The sequence below is a fragment of the Oreochromis niloticus genome, linkage group LG4 (genome assembly GCF_001858045.2).
Source record: "Oreochromis niloticus isolate F11D_XX linkage group LG4, O_niloticus_UMD_NMBU, whole genome shotgun sequence".
Lineage (NCBI taxonomy): Eukaryota > Metazoa > Chordata > Actinopteri > Cichliformes > Cichlidae > Oreochromis > Oreochromis niloticus.
This window is the reverse complement of record NC_031969.2, coordinates 9,837,341-9,858,120: the sequence shown is the minus strand read 5'-3', so window position 1 is coordinate 9,858,120 and position 20,780 is coordinate 9,837,341. Positions and strand designations below refer to the sequence as shown.

Genomic DNA, 20,780 nt, shown 5'->3' with positions numbered 1-20,780 from the left:
TTGTTCCTACCTTCCATGTGTCAAAATCTGATGCCAAAGGGCATTTCTTGAATCCAATCATTTTCAGTTCAATTTTATTCATATAGCACCAAATCACCAGTTGCATCAAGGAACCTTGTATTGTAAGTTAAAGGACCTAAAATAATACAGAGAAAACTCATCAGTCAGACTTTAGCGCAAGCACTTGGCGACAATTTTAACAGGAAGAAACCTCCAGCAGAACCAGGCTCAGGGAGATGTCAGCCAGGACCAGTTGGGAAAGAGAGAATTTTTACTTATATTTAGTGAACTCATCCTACATACAGTCCTAATCAAAAGTTTAAGACCACTTGAAAAATGGCAAAAAAAGAATCATATTTTGCATGGTGGGATCTTAACAAGGTTCCAAGTAGAGCTTCAACATGCAACAAGAAGAATTGGGGATGAGACAAAACATTTTTTTTGAGCATGCAATTTATTGAAAACAACCCTTAAAGGGAAACAGGCTGTTTTACAGCTGATCTTTAGGACCACACCTCTAAAAAAACCCCTGTAAACCCTCCTAAAACAGAAATCAAAGTTCCAAACATGAACTCAGTAATGAGTAGCTCCACCATAATTGTTGATAACTTCAAAAATTTGTTGCAGCATGCTTGATGCAAGCATTTCCATGAAGTGAGTGGGAACATTTCTCCAAGTGGTGAAGATGGTCGCACGAAGGGCATCTACTGTCTGGAACTGTTGTCCACTTTTGTAAACGTCCCTTGCCATTGATCTGCAAAGGTTCTCAATTGGATTTCGATCAGGGGATCACGCAGGATGGTCCAAAAGAATGATGTTATTCTCCTGGAAGAAGTCCCTCGTCCTGCAGGCATTGTATACTGTAGCACTGTCCTGTTGAAAAACCCAGTCGTTACCACACAGACGAGGGCTCTTAGTCATGAGGGATGCTCTCTGCAACATCTGGACATAGCCAGCGGCTGTTTGACGTAGTAGGCCGTTTTGAGTAGTGGGATCTACTTGTCATGCCAGTAACGTTGGAAACAATCAGGACCATCAAGGTTACATTTTTTCTCATCAGAGAAAACTTTCTTCCACCTTTCAATGTCCCATGTTTGGTGCTCTCTTGGAAAGTCCAAACAGTCAGATCTGTGGCGTTCAAGGAGACATAGCCATTGAAGACGTTTTTTGTTTTTGAAGCCCTTCAGTGTCAGATGCCATTTGATGGTTATGGGGCTGCAGTCGGCACCAGTAACGGCCTTAACTTGGGTAGAAGATCAGCCTGTGTCTTGACGGACAGCCAATTGGATTCTCCAGCTCAGTGCTGGTGAAATTTTTGGGGGTCTTCCACTTGAGTTTTTTGTTCCATAACCCTCAAGATCATTTAAGAAATTCCAACGACTGTCTTACTGCGTCCCACCTCAGCAGCGATGGTGTGCTGCGAGAGACCCTGTTTATGAGGTTCAACAACCCGACCGTTTAAAAAGGGAAATATTTTGCCTTTGCCCTCAGATTGTCATGACAGTGTGACTACCTGACAGAAAATGACAACAAAGCCACATTTTTGCACAGATTTGGCTCTTTAAAGGCATGTGGTCTTAAACTTTTGATCAGCTGTAAAACAGCCTGTTTCAGTTCAAGGGTTGTTTTCAATAAATTGCATGCTCAAAACAATGTTTTGTCTCACTCCCATTTCTTCTTGTTGCATGTTGAAGCTCTACTTGGAACCTTGTTAAGATCCAACCATGCAAAATATGATTTTCTTTTGCCATTTTTCCAAGTGGCCTTAAACTTTTGATCGGGACTATATGCAAGGGCACTTGAAAATTATATCAATCCATAAATTTAAAGGTGTATAATGAAGGTTACATGAACAACCTCATAAGGGTTTAACACAGGATGAACCCATAAAGGTTATCAGTGTGGGTAAATAATTTCATTCAGTAAGCACTGGCTTACCGGGGACTGACGCAAGTGTTAAATAGGATTGGTTTGTCAATAGTGATGAGAGGGTGACTGACATGTGGTCCAGTCCATACACCTTTTTCTCTTTAGTCATGATCACCTGCTGAGCCAAGTGTGGATTACAGTAGACAGACACCTGAATACACACACACACACACACACACACACACACACACAAATGACATAACAAAGAAGAACAAGGACAAGTTTAGAAGCCAATACTTTCATCTTTATTAATCTTGTTCTCATTTTGTTTAAATAAATTTTTTTTTTTATTTGTAAAATCTCAAAACGAAAACACTGAACAGGAGTGTTAAAGCCTGTCTTAATTTAAAACGAATACACAACAACAGAACATTAAAAACGTACGGTAACGCTTACTCTGCATCTGTAAACAACCCATCCCACCCCTCCCTCCCGCTCCACACAGTTTGATAAGATTTTGGCATGTCCGTTTTTGTTTTTTTTTCCTCGACGCGTATGCCTTCAGCTCTTTGTGTCATTAAAATGTTCTTTTTTATTATTGCAGGTCGGACAATAAAAAAAGACAAGTCTGCTTTAAAAAACAAAACAAAAAAAAAAACAACTTCAAATGAGAGAGAAAAGCATTAGTGCGAATATTTCTTAACACACAGTCAGCAGTATACTGAATGCACTCAAAAACATTTTTGTATAGACCTTCTGTATAAGTAAGCAGCCTTGCCCACATTATGACAGGCATTAACATGCACACACATCATCCTCACATTCACACGCTCGCGCGCACACTCACGCATGACAACTGCGGTGGTTAATCCACTTACTTGGTCTCAGTCTCACTCACGCTCAGTGTGTACGACACTACGCGTGCACACAGTATCAACACATGGAGAAATGCATCATAGCCTCAAACTGCCTGCAATTTAACATTTATCACTGCAACAGTAACAACCATGTTCAAGAGAGAATAACAGAGAAAAAGAGTGCGTGAGATACAACAGTAGGAGGTCAGCATTTTGAAAACAGAACAATGACATTTTTCAGTATTTTCACTGTTTAAAAATTAAAACCATACAAACAAAAACAAAACAGAAAACAAACTTAACATACACAGTAAGATACAGTTCTGCTGTCAATCAGAGCTGTTTGCATGTGTTTGGATTCGATCTCCATCTTTAAGGGGATGTGAATACAAACTGCACTTTAAACCTCACATCATGTAGTAGTTTTAAGTTCTCTTTTACGATGAAGGTAATGCTGTTTACAGTGCCTATCTGTCTGAAGGCTTCTCTGTATTTGGTGTGTGCATGTGTATGTAAATCTGCTGAAAAGTCACCTATTTACTAAGCACATTGCAATCCAGTCAAGTCTTTCAGACCAACTGACTTTTCATTCTTTTTTTTTCAGGATTCAAGTCTAAGCAGTTGAAATCTTCATCTGTGGAAAAAAGGCTGTATACACATCTAACAGTCCCTGCATTTGTTTTATATAATAGCTTAAGTCTGGCCACGAGAATGTGTGTAAGCATGTCTCACATTTCTGCTTTGTGTGTGCACATAAATATGCATACTACGTATACGTATGCACACATGTGTATATGTGTAGTACATTTATATGCATACCATGTAATGCGTGTGTGTGTGTGTGTGTGTGTGTGTGTGTATATATATGTGTGTGCGCGTGTGCCATAGTAAGTACATATGAATCCCAGTGTATGCTGTATCAGTGTGTCCAAACCTACACGTACAAATGGAAGCAGGGGGGAAATCCTCAGATGGAATCGGTTCCTCCCCCCAGCAGGTCGCCGGGCAACAATCCAGCAGGGCTGTCCATTTGGTGCCTTTCCTCCATCTGCGGTGCCCCCCACAGGCTGCTGCTGGGGTATCCTGCAGTCATGCCTCCCCAAAGCCCAGACCTCCCAGACTCTACTCCCCCGACACCTCCTCCCTCCCCAGCCCCGTTGGTGCTCCACTGGGAAAATATCCCCAGCCCGGGTCCTTGGGCTGAGGAGGTCTCTGAAGAACTACCTGTACCATCAAGACTCTGCCAACCAGAGCCAGAGGACCTAACTCCAGCTAGAACCGCTGCTCCACTCTCTCCTCCACTGCCATTTCCGTTTCCACCCGAAGTTGCCCCCACAGCTGCCCGCTCGCTCCCCGGAGAACTTCCTCCACTGCTGGCCACCACAGTTGTGCCTGTTCCGGATGAACCCTGTGCCCCACCGGCCGCTGCCCCTCCTGAGCTGGCTCCCTCTGCCCCTCCGGCCTGGGAATGTGCAACATAGCGAGCAACTTCTTCTTCGCTCACAAACTCCGCCAGGATCGTGGTGTTGCCCAGGACACACCTGTTTAAGAAAGTTATAAGACAAGGTTCTTCAGGTCAGTATGTGCAGGGTTACCGTTTGCTTCACGTGGAGCAGTGAGGGTATAGGTAAACTTACATGTGCAGTGCACCCTGGGCCTTGGCTGCTTCCTGCCGGGTGCTGTAACGAATCAGAGCGGTGCCCTGGGTCAGGCCAAGGTGGAAGGTCAGCAGGGGGCCATGCTGCATACAGATGGTCCTCAGTGTGGAGCCATCAATCTACAGGGAAGGAGGAATAATTGTATAGATACCGTATAGGATTAGACTCTGGAGGGTGTTTGTGTTTTGTCATATTTAGAAGGACCAATTTTAGTGAAAAACTCATTACTGTGAAGAGATTCTTGAGTTCTGAGGAACCCAAACATAAGACTTTGATTAGAAAAGATCACTGATAGTCCCTTTGTTGCAATGGTAGAGGTAAAAGTAAGGAACGAGGAGTTATATTACATAAACCAATGTCCTCAGCAGAACGCGTGGATGTGTGATGTAACGTTCATAGGGCAATTATCCACTATCTTGACTGATCACTTATCGGGCCAGAGAAAGGTCAGGTAAGGAGGTTACACAACAATGATTATGTATATGAGAAACTGTGCGTTAATAAATAATGTGAGTGGTAAGGTGTGGCTTTATGACATGTAATAAAGTTACATTTACAGTAAGATCTACAAGTTGCGCAAGACTGTATGGGAGACCTGAGTAAATGAACTACTGAAAAACCAACTCTTCTAACCAGAACAAACTTGGTCTTACTCTGGAAAACACTTTCATTTCTATGATTTTCACAGAGGAAGTCGTGGAAGTGTCATTTATACAAGCTCTAATTGATTAAATGGCTCATCCAACGTTGCAATCAAATTACGCCTGGGTCATTCATGGGTCCGTGTAATTTGCATAGGACAGAGTGAAGGGGAATGCAAATGAATGAGAAAAGCAGTTTAAAGTGCCTAAACCCTGACTGATCTGTACATGTAGCTGTTAATATGGTCTAAGTATTTATGGCCATGATCAATTCTGTTGTGTCAAAGAGGTTTAACCCGTGAACACATGAAGAACTTAAGAAAATCTATTTTTAAAACTCAGGCCTTCAATGAACCATTTGAGGTAAAAACAAAAAACACTTTAAATAATTTGAATCGCATCTATATTTTTATCATAGCGTACATTATTATTCATTACTATTTTATACTACATAAAGTCAATTTTGCACATTTTCATGCTGCATATGAAAACTGCTGTGGTTTAGATACCTGCCTAATGAGACAAAGATCCCTGGTTTGAGCCCAGGAGGACACAAATCCCACTGGGATCATGTCAAGAGTGGCATTCAGTGTTAAAAAACAAACAAACAAACAAAAAAACCCCTGCCAAATCAAACAGACACCTGCTTTTAAATAAGGGAAGAGCTGAAATAAGGGAAGAGCTGAAAGTAGCTACACTGGCGTGGGTATAGTACTGTATAGCTTCCAGGTTTCTTTTCTTACCAAACAAGTCTATACACTTTTTTACAACCTATTCCTTCATCAACTCTCAAAACAAGTCTCAAATTAACAGGACCCTTTGTTGTGCCACTTACTGTTGCACTTGTTTCTCTTCTTTGTTGTCTGCTTCCCCGTGCACCTTTAAAGGTCGTGCAAAGATCACATTCGTTTTATTAAACTGGATGATATAGTTCTGCTACTGATGGCAGGGAAAGCTCGTCCTGGTCTGACCACCAGCAGCAGTAGCACCTCTCTGACTGTTAATGCCTTTATTGCAAAGCCAGAAGAAGAATAAGGGGCGAACAAAGTAATGGCACAGTTACTCTACTTTTGGAATATGTAATAAAAAAATACAAATATATAAAATACACAAAATTTTTATATTAGAGTTTGATTATTACTGAATCATCATAATCAATTTTCCATGTGACTGCTTGACTGACTTAAGGTTTTCCAGCTGTAGCTTGATCTGGGGGGAATTCATTAATGCCATCACAGATCCCACCTCCTCCCCTTTAAATTCCTTCTCTTATGTTTCACAAGAAAAGCTCATCCAAATTACTTCAAGCTATTAAATTGTCTATCATTATTTTTTCAGATAATTATATGAATGACGTGGCGATCATCAAACAAATGCATGAAGTATGAGACACACTGCTCATACAACACAGTCCTGCTACGATTTTACATCACCCTTCGCACAAGTTCAGTTTCTGAAGATGGAAGTAACTGCCTTGTTTAGTCGTTTCTCAGTGTTTCTTTCTCCTCCTCCTTACCTGAGGGGTCAGGTTGCTTAACAGCAACCAACAGCTGCCTCTGGAGGCCGCACCATCACTCCAAGCTGAGCCTATAAAGAAGGGATAAATGACAAATGTAAGATTTCTTTATTTACACTGACCTCATCCTCTATATCATATACAATTAAGCTGTAAACTATGAAATAAGGTCCCTGTAAAGAGGTACCTTGCCCAAATCTTGACTCTTGATTAATCCCACCCCCTCCCCAGCTCCGGGCCAACCGAGGGCCACCGGTACCCCATGGCGAGGGTGAGGCTTGCTTCTGATTGGTTAGGCCAGGAGGGGGGCGTGGCAGCTGGGAGCTGTTGCGACTGGTCTTCCACAACTTGTTCTGTCCAATGGGCTCTGGAGGCCAGCTGGGCTTGTAATCAGAGTACTTTCCTAAGAAGGAAAAGGTGAGTGGAAGAAAGAGGCGTAAAACAAAAGAACTCTTAACTTGTAAAATACAGTGCTAACACATGACAAACAATATAATGAAGCCAATAAGACTAAGCATAAGTCAAAATGCAAACGCAGTTTAACAATATCCACCAATCATAAACCCACCTGTGCTGTGTGGATTGCTGAGGGGGCTGTCTGAGGCACTGTAGGGCCAGGCACCAGGTGAAGGCAGCGAGGTGTTGAGAGAAGGATTTGGCCCTACAAAACATTACAATATTATCTCGATGCAACACATCCTGTGATAAACAAGACAAGACAACCATAGTTCAGTTGGGTTGTCGAGACTGAAGAAAATTTGTCAAGTACCTGACCTAAGACTATTTCAAAAACTGCTTGGATTTAGAACTTCTGCCGTTGAGCAGACAATATCGAACATTAAACAACCACCACTACACTTCTGAAAAGTTTATACACAAAGGCCATCACCACGCTGAATGCTGTGACTTTGTCATTGCCAAATCATTGTCTTTTATTTTATATTTAAAGCATAGTCTACCACCTCAAATTACCACCTTTGTGTGAGAGAACTGTTAGTGGCTTATACTATTCATTTATTTTCTCCATTTCTTTCTCTCATCTCTTCTACTATTAGTAGTTTTTCCTCTTTAATACTTTTATACTATACAGGGTGAGACACTGTTTAAAGCACTAGTGCAATTTGTTGTTGTTGTTGTATATGACAAATGCAGAACTGGGAACCTCAGGGGATGCAGCCACTAAGGAAAAGCAACTTATACTGATTAAGAAAAGGTAGCAATATGCTTAAAATTGCTTTATCTGGTCCTGAGCTTGCCATAGCAGACAACTGTAGGCTACAAGAGAAACAGACAAAGTAAAAATGTCATTTTCAGATCCGAGTCCCTGTTTTTTTTTATTTTTTGTTTTTTTTGATTTTGTGTTTTTTGGTAGAAGTCTGAGAAAGAGAGCCAAAGTAACCGATCTGTAGTAAGAAATAACACAAAATGCCTGCCATATAAAATAATCACCAGCTGACAGCTATAACAGTAAGTAGTGAAAAGATTTAGCACTTAGCCTTAATCCTTGTAGGGATGAGCTGCAGCCACTAAAGGGGAACTTAGATTGTAATGCAGTCTATTAACAACTGCACCTTTAGTGATATAGCAGATTAGACGGCAGAATTTCAGATTCATGTTCATGCTTCTCAAAATGACTAATCATTAGTACAGGGAGTCCCTGTAATCTATTCTGGGCTTTATTTGGGACAGAAGCAGAGCTCTTGTAACACAAATCTTAATACCAAAGCCAAAACCAACACCTATGCTTGTCAAAACTTTAAATACCTATGTTGTCTCGCAGTAACTGGTGGTCAGAGTCGTTGAGGCTTGGGGATCCTGGGGAGCCAAGAACACTACCAGGGGTCATATAAGGATCAGACTCTGGGTCTCCACTGTTCTGTATGCCCTTCCAGGGCACACCGGGCTGGAATTCTGTCATTATGGAGGAAACAAAACCCTGATTAACAAATATGCCGTGCAAAACAGTCCAACTTAATAACTGTGTCCCTGCAGGGTTTGTTAACTATGCTGGCTCCAAGTCTTAAACCAAAGTACTACACACAGTGGGTGGCCCCGGCATTAGAAGCAAATTAATTACTTTAGTTATTAAAATGAAAAACAGCTGTTTCGGTAAGTAGCAGACAAAAACGCTCACCTGGAGGCCAGCTTGATGTGGCAGATTTGTTCCCCATTTTACTACCAGGGGTCCGGTGCCAGCTGTCTGTAGAGCCCTGAGGGGGAATCCCCAAACCATCACTGCCCAGCATTTCATACTGGGAGTAAGGAGACCCTCCTCTAACCTTTACAGCACTGGGTAAAGGGCCTTTAGAAATGGGACATGAAAGAGAAAGGAGGTCAGACAGACTGACATGAATATGTTTCGCAACATTTTGGTTCACAGCGGTTCATTCAGATACACTGTGAACAAAGATGATTACCAGACCAGTTGCTGATAGGAACAGACCATCTGTTTACCTACCGTTCTTGTGAATGGTTGAGTCAGGGGGAGAGGGAGCTGGAGAGTGTCCCTCCATCATCCATTTAAAGCGGGACTGCTGTCCTCCTAGATCCTTCATCCCTCCCATCATGGGCCCGAGCTCCAGTCCTGACAGGTTACTTCCAGGAGTAAGCCCTGGCAAGATGAAAAAGTGTCAGCTTTAATGCACACATAACATTTTGATAGTCAGAGCCTTCAGCTTTCAGCATTTCTTCTTCACTCTATATTTACACACCACTCTGCATTTAACCATTGTTATTATTAATCTCTGGCTCTCTTCCACAGTGTGCCTTTTATCCCATCTCCCTCTCCTCACCCACTACTGGTCACAGCAGATGGATTTGCCTTTCCAAGGCGATTGTTGGGATTTTCTGTCTATTATTGCAGGGTCTTCACCTTATAATATAAAGCGCCTTTAAGTGACTGTTGTGATATTTGGTGCTATGAAAAAATAAAACTGAATATTATGCAAATCTGGGGAGCGCTGCATTACACCTAACCACAAGCACTCACCAGAGTACATCCCTGGTGTTTTGGTGTGAAGGTCTGATAAGGTTCCCCCAATTCCAGGATGTGGAACAGGGTCTACCATGGCCTGTTTGGATAGGCCTCCTCCCAGGTGAGAGGGGGACAGTTTGGAACTCCCTCCTGGTGCTGCTCCTCCAACTCCACCCTGCTGATGCTGTCTCTGTTGCTGCAGAATAGCCATAATCCTCGCCAGCTGACAAGATGAAATTTTTAAAAAAGTACATTTGAATGGTCACCAATGATCTATAATTATATTACATAGTTTCACATATTCTAGTCTGACGTGACTGAAGCAAACACTAGCGTCACATCTGTCACCAAAGGTTAAAAATAAAGTGATGGTTCTCAACTACACCTCAGCTAATTAGCTTAACAGAACTTCTGAGCATTTCTGACCACATTTTAGCTTGTACTATTTCTAGTGCTGTTACTGCTCTGATGGCATTTTATCGGCATGCACGCTCACCTGCTGTGGGTCTGGCTGCTGCCTGAGAGGCTGAGGCTGAGGGAACTTCCTCTGGTTCTGCAGAAACTGTTGCTGCTGTTGCTGCTGCTGCTGCTGTTGTTGTTGTAGCAGGAACTGACAAGCCTGTGTATTGGCAAAAAAGAAGAAAAAACCCAACATAACAGTTGTTTTCACAAACATTTTAATCAATTACAAAGTGACATATTTAGTCTACATCTTCTGCTTCGACATCAATGTTTTCCACTATAAACTAACAAGAAAAACTACTGACAATGTTTTATTGCAATCAATCAATCGATGACGTATCATTCAGGCACTTACCAGATGGAACTGCTGCATGGGGGGGTAAATGTTGCTGAGCATTGCTAGCTGCTGTGGGGAAATCTGGGGAGGGAACACGCCTCCACCAACCCCTCCGACACTTCCAACACCACCAACACCTCCTACTCCTCCAACTACACCACCCACACTTCCACCAGGTGAGGGCATCTGCTTCAGCATAGGACCCGGCACCTGCATGTCACAAGAATTCACAAGTATATGGGTGCTGAAAGACGCTATGGGCAAAGCACGTTATGAGAAACAGGGACACTATCAATAAGCTCTGTCAGGTTTCCAGCAGTGCAGGATGAGCTGGAGCAACTAAAACCATACGCATGAAATGTATGAAAGCCCTGTCAAAAACTGATATTCTGTTTAATAAACATTTCAAATTTCTGTCACATTTACATGAGGCAGATTATGTGCCTGTATCACATGTGTTAGTACATACTGCAGTGACTCTGCACGCTGTAGAGAGACAGCTTCTAAAAAGTAAAAAAGTTTTTATAGTCTGTGATCGCAGAATATGACTAAATATTAGTTGGCCACAGACAATTATAATTACTTTAATAAGTGGTGGGAATAGTCAGTAAAATAACTAAGTTAAAGTTTAATTAGTTGTTAAAAATGAAATTATAATTAATAATATTAACTAACCAATTGTAATGCTATAATTTGTTTATGTCATGCATAGTGAAAATCAATTGTTTTCTTTACTTAATGTACACATTTCAGTTACCTTCATAAAATTGGCACATAAAGTTTAATGGACTATGTTATTATATATATTTAATAATTATGTATAAACTCTTCTCAAAAACTTGTGAGATATTGCCAGATGTGTGGGGTTAGACGACCTCGATGACCCAATGCTCTGCATTTGTATAAGATATCCAATATACCAAAAAACCCAAACCAAACCAAAACAAACAAACAAAAACCTTGTACAAACAGCTTCATCATAATTAATAACATCACAGTAGGACACAAACCTGAGCAGACAGGAACTGATGAGGCACTTGTGCACGTAACCCCTGGGAGGGGTTCATCGAATGCATGCCAGGCTGGTGCATCCCTCGGGGCTGAGACATCCCTCCACCGCCACTGACAAACACTCCGTGGCCACCCATCTGGAGCAGAATAGAAACAATTTACAACTAAAGCCAGGGCTCTCCAAGTGTGGCCAGTGGAGGCCCTTCGTAATATTCTATGCAGTCCCTGAGCACAGCAAGAGAAGATGAAGCATCCACAGTTCATATCATCCTATCTTTAAAAGGAAAGGAGCATTTCTCTTCGGTTTCAGCTCCATGGTTCTACCTGCCATAATTGATTAAATCTTCATAGCACTGATAAATCTTGCCAAAGTGTAGAAGTGCCACTTTACATCTAAAAACTTTCCAGCTTCCTAAATTGGTCATTAAAACCCTCATTTTATTTGTGGTAATATTTTATAACATTCAGTCGATACTGTGAGTACTAAAGTTCAAATTATTCAAAATGACAGCTACCTTTGAAAAAGGCAAGGTTCTTATAATAATTAAAGACTAGTTAACACTCCCAACACACCTTTTCACCATAGGGCCCCATGTCAACAGGGCCCATATCTTTGGAACTAGGCATGCGGTAACCACCTCCACCTCTCCCTCCCCTCCGCATTTCTCCATTATAGTCAGTTATTCCTCTCTTGTCTCCTTCCATTTTTTTGTCGACACCTGGATCATCCTAGAGAGGTAGAAAAAGGAGAAAAAAAAGTGACTTGACTCTTTAGTAGTACAGTGATAGCACCCTCACTGATAATGTAACCATCATTACAACATTAGTGATAGAGGGAAAAAAAATCATATCAAATCATACAGCAGCAATGGCACTAAATACATGAAAGCTAGAAATCCATCCACTCTCTTCTGCTTATCTAATTCAGAGTTGGGGTGGGTGGAGCCTATCCCAGCTGTCTTAGGGCAAGAAGCGGGTTACACCCTGGACAGGTCACCAGTCTGTCGCAGGACTAACACACAGACAACCATTCACACTCACATTCACACCTATGGGCAATTTAGAATTACCAATTAACTGAACTCCATAATTGCATGTCTTTAGACTGTGAGAGGAGAGCTAGAAAACATTTTTTTTAAATAATTATCTTATCCGTATCTTACCAGAATGCCCATATTTGAAAACTGGCGTGACACTGGGTTCATCCAACTGTCCCCTCCTCCAGCCTTTAAGGAAAAAAATCCAAACATTACCCTTTAAGTGCCAAACAAAAATCAAAGTGTTTTGTTGCAGTACAATGAACTTCAATTGGTAGTTTATAGCCGTTTGTGTGTCCTTGAATCTTTCTTCCTCACCTTCATGTTTCCTCTTTTCCCCCCATGTGTCTGACCCCAGCCTCCAGAGTTGAAGGAAGAGCTGCTTCCCTGGGAGCCCGTGCTGTTCCAGGCTCCACCACCGCCATCTTCTTCCTCATCCCAGCTGGGATGACGGGAAGCTGAAATAGAGTCTCCTTTTCCAATCCAGCTTTCAATCGACTTGGCACCTGCAGTGAAAACAAAACAGATGGTTATGATAAAGTCAGCTGTTTCTCTATTTGGGGATTGTGGAGTTAACATTCATGAAGCCCAGTCATACTAAGAAGTGCAATGTTGCTAAACGTCTGATTTGTGGTTCTGAGGCATCATCAACACATGAATAACAAAATGCTGTTTGTTTGTTTTTTTGTTTTTTTTTTTAAACGCTTACCAGGTTTACCAGGGTTGGGTGAAGGATTCCCCCAGCCAGAAGCTTTACCAGATTCATCTGGATCACCCCAACCTGATGTTGCATCTGAAGCCTGACCCCAAGCTGCAGTACCATTATCCACAGTTTGTACACCTCCTCCCCACATGCCTGCACCTTGATAAAATTAGACATTGTGGTTTAGAAGAAAGTACTATGTAAAAGAAGCTTAATAGTTTAGGATTTTAGTAACAAACGTCCATAAGGTTGTTAACATGGCTGACACTGTGAAATAAAAGCTTTTTCTTACCCACGGCGCCATTGCCAGGAGTTGTGCTGCTGGACTGCATCCCCTGTTGTCTTCTAGGTGGTTGTTGCTGCATGGATGGTGGTGGGGCCTGCTGACTGTGGCTCTGGCCTGGAATTGCACTGTTCTTGTCCCACAAGTTCACGTTCTTGGTGTTGTAGCGGTTCGGGTCTCCCCAGGCTGACGTGCCATCGTCAATTTCCATTTTGCGGCTGATGGACTGAGGGGAGGGCTCTTCCCAGCCGCTGGGTTCCAGGGTGTCACCACTGCCACCTCCGGAGATTTGGGGAATCGGGCCAGAGGTCCAGCCTGAACTTTGGTTCTGATTCTTGGAAGGTGGAGGTCCACCTCCAACATTTGGCCGGCTGTTCCACCCTCCTTGTATGGAACCTCCTGGTGGTTGCTGACCCTGTGATTGGTGCTGCTGCTGATTTGGGGCTTTCATTGGTGTCGCTTGGCTGTTTGGTATCTGTGCTGCTGCTGTGTGGGGCTTTGTACTCCCCCAGTCCGGGTGGGCTTTGACGCCACCCACATCTCCCCATCCTCCTCGCTGAGACCCTCCTTCGTCCGATGCACCCCAGGAAGATCCCTCATCAGAGTTGCTCCCACCTCTACTTCGCCCATCTCCCCACCCACCTCCAGGTGTAGAATCTCTCTGTCTCCAGTCTCCTCCTCCCCCCAACCACTTGTCTCCCCTCTTCCACCTCCTTTCCACCCCCCTGTTCCTTTATCTTCTGGACCATCTGTCCACCCACTACCCTGTTCTCCTATGTCTCTCCAGTTACCTCCTCTTTGATCCCCCCATTGTTGTTCTTCAGCCCCCCATGCTTTGCCCTGGTTTTCAGGTGGGCGATCACCCCAGCCTCCAGCTGCCTTCCCCTGGCTGCCCTCTAGATCTTCTTCTGGTGATCCCAGCTTCCTTATAGTGCTACTTGGCATATGAGGACCACAGGTGGACTTTGTAGTGCCACCATCCCAGCCATCCCTTGCTGTAGAGTTCAGGCTAGTTGCGTGGCTGCCACCAGATGTATCATTAGTTACTGAACCAGTGTTAGATGGGTACCTAGGACTGCGACTAGTGGTAGTGTTCATGGTTGCTGATGAAAACGCAGAGGAAGATGAAGTGTTTCTTTCATTTCTGTTTCCGACTCCTGACGTGGTGTCCAGGTCCCAGGCCACATTCTGTCGAATCTGGGTCTGCCCCCAGCCCGTGTTTGACAGAACCTTGGGGTCCAGGTCAGGCCGATTGAGCAAGCTAAGTAAGGCCACTTCAGCATTGGAGGTCTGATGGGAGTGTTGGCGCGCAGATGAGGAACTCTCTTGTTTCTGTTCGCTACCACTCCCTCCTCCACCACTTCCAGCTATGGATCCTCCTCCACTAGAGGATGGTCCTTCACCTCCGGTGCCTCCACCCCATTCCATAACTGCCCCGTCCCCAGTATCCATCCCTTTCTGATTGTCCCATGCTTTTGTCATAGTTGCAAACTTTGGTGAGGAAGAATCCTCCAAACTGCTGCCAACAACACCAAGGCTGCCTGCACTACTGCTGATGCTGCTCCCCTCTTCTCCTCTTCCACTGGCTATTGCTAAATTACTTGAACTTGCACTTCCTGCAGTTTCACCCCACTCTGCATCTGAACTGCTTCCTTCCCACGGTCCCTGAGATACCACTGGGGTAGTTGAACCACCACCATTTCCTCTGCCCCACCCTGTCTTGTTACCTGGGGTACTAGAGCCCCAAACATTCCCTTCCTGCCCCTGAGCTCCACTCCCTCCTCCACCCCACCCATCTGCCTGTGAGGCCCCTGCACTGAGGTCAGTGGATACTGGGGGTATGGATCTCCAAGAAGAGCTGGCAGAGGAGGAAGACGTAGAGCCAGAAAGATTACTGCTCCCTTCTCCTTCACTAGCAGCCCCAGAATCCCCCTCACTGCCACCTTCTAGATTTGGTCCTGCTTCTCGTGCCGCCCCGCCTGAACCCAGCTCCTGTCCTGGGTTTCCTAAGTGCTGCTCCTGCTGTTCTCCACTCCTGGCTCCTGCAGCTGTTTCAGTGTGCTGCTGATAAAGATCAGTTTGATTCACAGATGAAAAAGTGTGAGTGGTGATGAGGGTGGTGTTGGCAGAACATGAGGAAGATGAAGTAACGGATGAGTGTAGTGGAGCACTGTCCCCAGCCGAAGTTGATGTCCCACTCTGCACCAGGGCGGGCCAAGCGGAGGGGTTCATGTCAGGGTTGAAATTGGCACCAGGGACACTGCTGCTGCTGCTGCTGCTCTCCTGAGGGCTAGGAAGAAGATGGGAGACTTTGGAATTGTAAAATGCTGCTAATCCTAGCCCCGCATCCACCTGAGATGAGGTGGGAGAGACCCATACACCACTGCCGCCACCACCACCACTTGACTGAACACATTCGTTTAGTGAGGAAGTGGAGGATAGAGGAGAAGAACGAGGGGGGGAAGGATTGTCCATGTTCCCTGCTCCTCCCTTCTGCTGGATGCTTATCTCACTCCATGAGGCACTACTGTTGTTGTTTCCGGGGCAGTCCTGCACCCCTCCTCCAGCCCCATCGGAACTCACTTTGGCCCCCCCTATAATGGTAGGCCAGTCCTCCAGGTCAGTCCCATCCACAAACACCTTCCCGCAGCCCTGAGAAGAGGACTGGCTGCCAGAGCCTGCCCCCCATGTGGAATTTGCATAAGTTGAAGTAGTAGTAGTAGAAGACGACGGAGCAGCGACACATAATGAGGATGAGGAGGAGTTTGGTGGTGAAGGGGAAGATGAACCCAGGTTGGAATCTACGGAAAAAATTGCAAACCTTTATTTAATCATAAACAACACTCAAAACTTTCAGAGTTTACTACATGTTGCTAAAACTACCTGACTAATTAGAACAGCAAACGCATATCACTACTGTCATGAACAACTTTATAATTAATAAATGAATTGTAAAGGCCGCTGATTGATTCTCTCCATTGCGTTATCTGTAAAAATTCACCTTAAAAGAAAGTTCCTGTTCTAATGTAGGACAAGACTACTACTGTGTTACTGGACTACCTATTAAACTTGATCGTATGTTCTGAAACATTAGCCCACCTGTGCCTCCAGCTGTGTTTGCATTGGGGTTATCTGCTCCCTGTGAGGGAAGAGGTGGGGCGGCCCCCCAGCCGCTGCCTCCTCCAGCCCCTCCAGAGCCCCCCTCACCTCCACCTCCACCCCCACCCAGCAGCATGGAGGACAGCGGTGGCTGGCCCCTCTTCAGTAGCACTTTGTGGTCCTGCTGGCAGCGAAATCTTGGTGGAACCTCGCGAGACATGTATCGCTGCTGCTGGGTGGTCTGACTTCCAGAGGGTGAGGTGGAGGGCTGTCCGTTGGCCACAGCAGTCCGCTGCTTTGCATTGTTCCCACCACCAGGAGGAACTTGGGCAGAACCCCCAGCTGCACCAGGACTGGGGGATGAGGGGGCAACAGGGCCAGGGCTGGGGGACACTGAGCCTGGGGTGACAGGTGGCTGGGAACAGGTGGGCTTGGCTGATTCTGGCACTGGCAGACACACAAATGAGAGAAAGCATCACTCTGTAGGTGCGTTACTCAATTTATGATTAGTTTAATAACATTCACTATAGGTCTACATTTATGTATGCATGTGCATAACCACATCCAACAAATTCCCTACGTCGTTACCTCACACTGAAGTTCATTTACAGCATATTTAAGAAGAAGAAACCAAGTGATTCAACTGACATGTGGAACAATCAGTGATGGAGGAAGGAAGAGTGACATGAAAAACTCATACCTTTGATTTTTTGTTCTGGCACCTAAAAAAAGAAGAAAGAAGAAAAGAAATTGAGATGTAAAGCAGAAGATAATTAGATTTTTTTATTTTTTTTTAAATGCAAAAAAAGGTTTGCATTCATGTGACTACCTACATCCACAGGGGACATTCCATATAAAATACCCATCTGAGAATCTCAGATTTTTATCCAGTACCTTAAGTTTATTTATTGAAGATATGGGAAATTCTGCCACAATACTCTCAAACTTTTATGAGGTAAATGCTAGGGGTGGGGGAAAAAATCGATACTGTGTAGTATCGTGATATTTTGTTTGCTAACAATGTATCGATACAGGGACAGCAGAAATCGATATTTTGTTACAAAAGAAGTTTTTGTGGACTGGAACATGCTCTGACTTCAGAGCATGTTGATCAGCTCCTTTTTCTGAGCAAGAATCCTGACATTCCTTCACTGTCCAAATGTGTTTAACTTTTTTTATGGCAGCAATAAACATGAGTTTGCTTATTTTAATTTAAGACATGTTTTATTTTAATTAAGTTTAAAACTTTTTTATTTAATGTAAAATAATATTTTATTTTAATTTACTTTCAAATTCTTCAGTTGCTGAAGGGGCTGCATAGTTTTCACAAATTGCATAGTTCAGAATAGCTATAATTGTACCAGATGGTTGCATTCAGTTAAGTTGGACTAGACTGTAATACAAACCGTTCAGTTTGTCAACAATAAAACTGACTGAAATGAGAGAAAGACTGAGTGTGAGACTTTGTTATTAGATAAAATGAATATTGATAAAGTTTACCTTTATGCACAGAATCTGAATATCGCAAAATATTTTTAAAAATTGCAATAATATCGTATCGTGCGTTAAGTATTGTGATAGTATCGTATCGTGGGATGTATGGTGATTCCCACCTCTAGTAAATGCCCTTGAAATAAATAACTTGTGATTTTTGTTTTAGAGTGTTATTTTCCAGCCTTTTTTAGTCCTCTACAATAGAAGTGGAAGTGGTGGAGGAGTGAGTGGTAGCAAACAGAAACAATAGAGTTCCTCATCTGGGTGCCAACACTCCCATCAGAAAGTCCTCTACAGCTGGCCGTGTGTGCACAATAAAGCAAACTGCAATTTTACATCCGCCTCAAGTGTAACAATCTAAAACCAAAATCTCATTTCTGGTCGACTCAACATTTTTCTATAACCAGCTTTAACAAAAAATATAATGGGATATAATAGCTTCACTAGCAAATCTTTACCAATTCAATGTCTATGACACAAAGGAACAAAAACAATCGTTTGGCATGCTTGGTTTTTGGGAGGGGGTTTATTTCTTTGTGTTTTTTTTGTTTTTATTTTTTATCTTTTTTATCTAAACAGGGCATTTTGGCTAAACTTTCGAGAGTCATACCACTGTGTGGGATAGGCAGCTTGTCAAGTTACAGCATGTTAAAGCAATTTCAGCTCTGAAAATTTCAAATGACGTTATTAGGGCTCAAAAATCTGGCAAATAAAATGTAAATTTTATCGACTCCTGTTCAGCACAAACAGTCAGTGAAACAGAAGCAGACTGTCTGCAAACTAGACAGAGCACAGCTTACCTTCTGAGAGGTTTCCCTTTTCTTTTTATCTTCTTTCTTCTTTTTCTTGTCTTCCATGAACTACTGTTCCCCTTCTTGATTCTCCTGTCTGAAAAGAGAAATATACATGTTCAATTATTTATCTAACTAAAGCCTCAATGAATTTGGCTTGTTGCTTAAAAAGAGAGCATACCATTGTTTCACACACATAAATTCTGGCTCGAAATTTATAACATGCTATCACGAGATCACCGCCAAGTGTACTCCTACACAGTCAGTGTTGTAAGAACTGTAACGTTAACCAGAAGCAGACAGCTTGACAACAGCCCTTGGTAGTCTTGTTTCTCACTGCATAATTCATTAACCAGCAAGCGACTGCAATTCAACCAATGGACAAACAGAGCAGCAGCCAAACAAACATATGACTTTATAGTCTACAGCATTTCTGGGAAAAAAGGAAAACAAATCTGGGATTTTTTTCAGGCAGTAAAGTAGGAAGTAAAATGGCTGCAATGACCCAAAGGGTACAAAAAAAAAAAAAAGAAAAAAAGAAAAAGAAATAGTGACCTGTCCACTGTTATGAAGGAGACACTCGTTTATGCCAGAAGTAAACAAATGAAATATGCAAACGCACAGCTCGCATCTAACAACAAAACAGGTGACATTAAAATAGCAAAAACGGCCACAGAGGGAAACATAAAGGGATCCCAGTTTCTACAGAGCTGTAAATGTGACTAGGCCAAGTAATTCTGTTAGCCAAGCTGTTGATAATTACCCCCACGACACAAGACGCTACTGAATGCTAACCCGACAAGTTACAGCCGTGACCCTTCACTGTTTAATGCCGCTCGCTGACATTACAGGTAATGATGAGAAGCACAGCCGGATATCTGCGCAGTACTGGGAGCAAATAACCTGCACCTCATGTAAATATAACAGGTCGGTAGGGAACAGACCTGCAGCCACGAAGGGGCACCGGGAGAGCAACTGGCTAATGGTAGCGGGTTTTAAAGCAGCTGGGCAGGTGAGCTCTTGCGCTTTGACCCGAGAGCCCGGGCTCGCGGCGGTGAGCTGTCACAGAGGAAGGTGCCTCTGTGGCTCCGCGCGATCGTAACCTGAGCGAAGTTGACTGCTGAGAATGAGGCACGTCAGGCCCATTATTTCCATACACTGCCCACTCCTTTTACACGGTTTATTCTTGTAATTCGTAATGCCACGGCGGGCGCAAAACCCAGGATTAACATGTCAGCGAATACACCGAAAACTAGTCCGTAGCAAGGGGTCGACAGGGCCAAAACACACGACGAACCTGTGACGTTTCCCCAGCTTTTCAACGCCTAACAAGCGAGCCTATTCCAAAAACCGAGAAACCTCGAATGCTCGCCGTGTGAGTGAATAAATACTTCGGGTTGCTACTCGGTACTTCTGTTGTGTGAAGGCCAAACGTCCGTGTTTTAGTACTCACCTCGGGAATCACGCAGGACATAAAGTGCTTCTGTGCAAAAATTCTTGCAGACCTACCGCTAGCAGGTTAGCAAGGTAGCTAGCCTAGCGAGCTAGTTCTTCGAGGCTTTCAAGGCTAAATTGAATAAGAAATGACATCACCGAAAGGCGAAATGTTAATCGTAGAAAAACTGAAGAAAGGCGAGTATCCTTTTTTGCGCGACTGTAGCTCTCAAGCTGTAAACAAAACATGCATAACCCCTTGATTACTGTCAGACGCTCTGTGATCGGTTAGTTTACTATCGGCCATTTTGCTTCTGTGTGGAGGTTTTTAGGCAGCATATTATATCACCAGGCTCGTTGTTGATCAGAGAGGGGAGGAGGAGCAGGGCTCGCGCCTACATTGTCCACCAGAGGGCGCTTTAACTCTGGAACATGATAACTCTGGAACATGACGTCATGCATAAATAAGTAAACAAATGTGCAGAAAAACCAAAACACAACACAGCGAGCGCCTCCCACCCCCACCCCCTTTTCCCATGTCTGACATTTAATTAGTTTAGATAAAATAATAAACGTGCTCAGCTGTAAGTATTTAATAATTACTTAATCAATAC

The 20,780-nt window shown here is 43.5% G+C and overlaps 1 protein-coding gene across 1 annotated transcript; it reads right to left on the bottom strand.

The window, feature by feature from the left end:
- Positions 1–2,151: 2,151 nt before the first annotated feature.
- LOC100697505 (trinucleotide repeat-containing gene 6B protein) lies at positions 2,152–18,849 on the bottom strand. Its single transcript, XM_025906639.1, is given in 21 exon segments — positions 2,152–4,267; positions 4,364–4,503; positions 6,542–6,612; positions 6,729–6,944; positions 7,110–7,202; positions 8,306–8,452; positions 8,676–8,843; positions 9,000–9,152; positions 9,531–9,738; positions 10,012–10,134; positions 10,333–10,524; positions 11,325–11,462; positions 11,899–12,054; positions 12,489–12,551; positions 12,681–12,871; positions 13,072–13,224; positions 13,358–13,791; positions 13,794–16,149; positions 16,448–16,894; positions 17,148–17,169; positions 18,742–18,849. Coding segments are annotated over 21 exon segments (6,153 nt in total). The 3' UTR covers positions 2,152–3,693.
- Between the last annotated feature and the right edge of the window lie 1,931 nt (positions 18,850–20,780).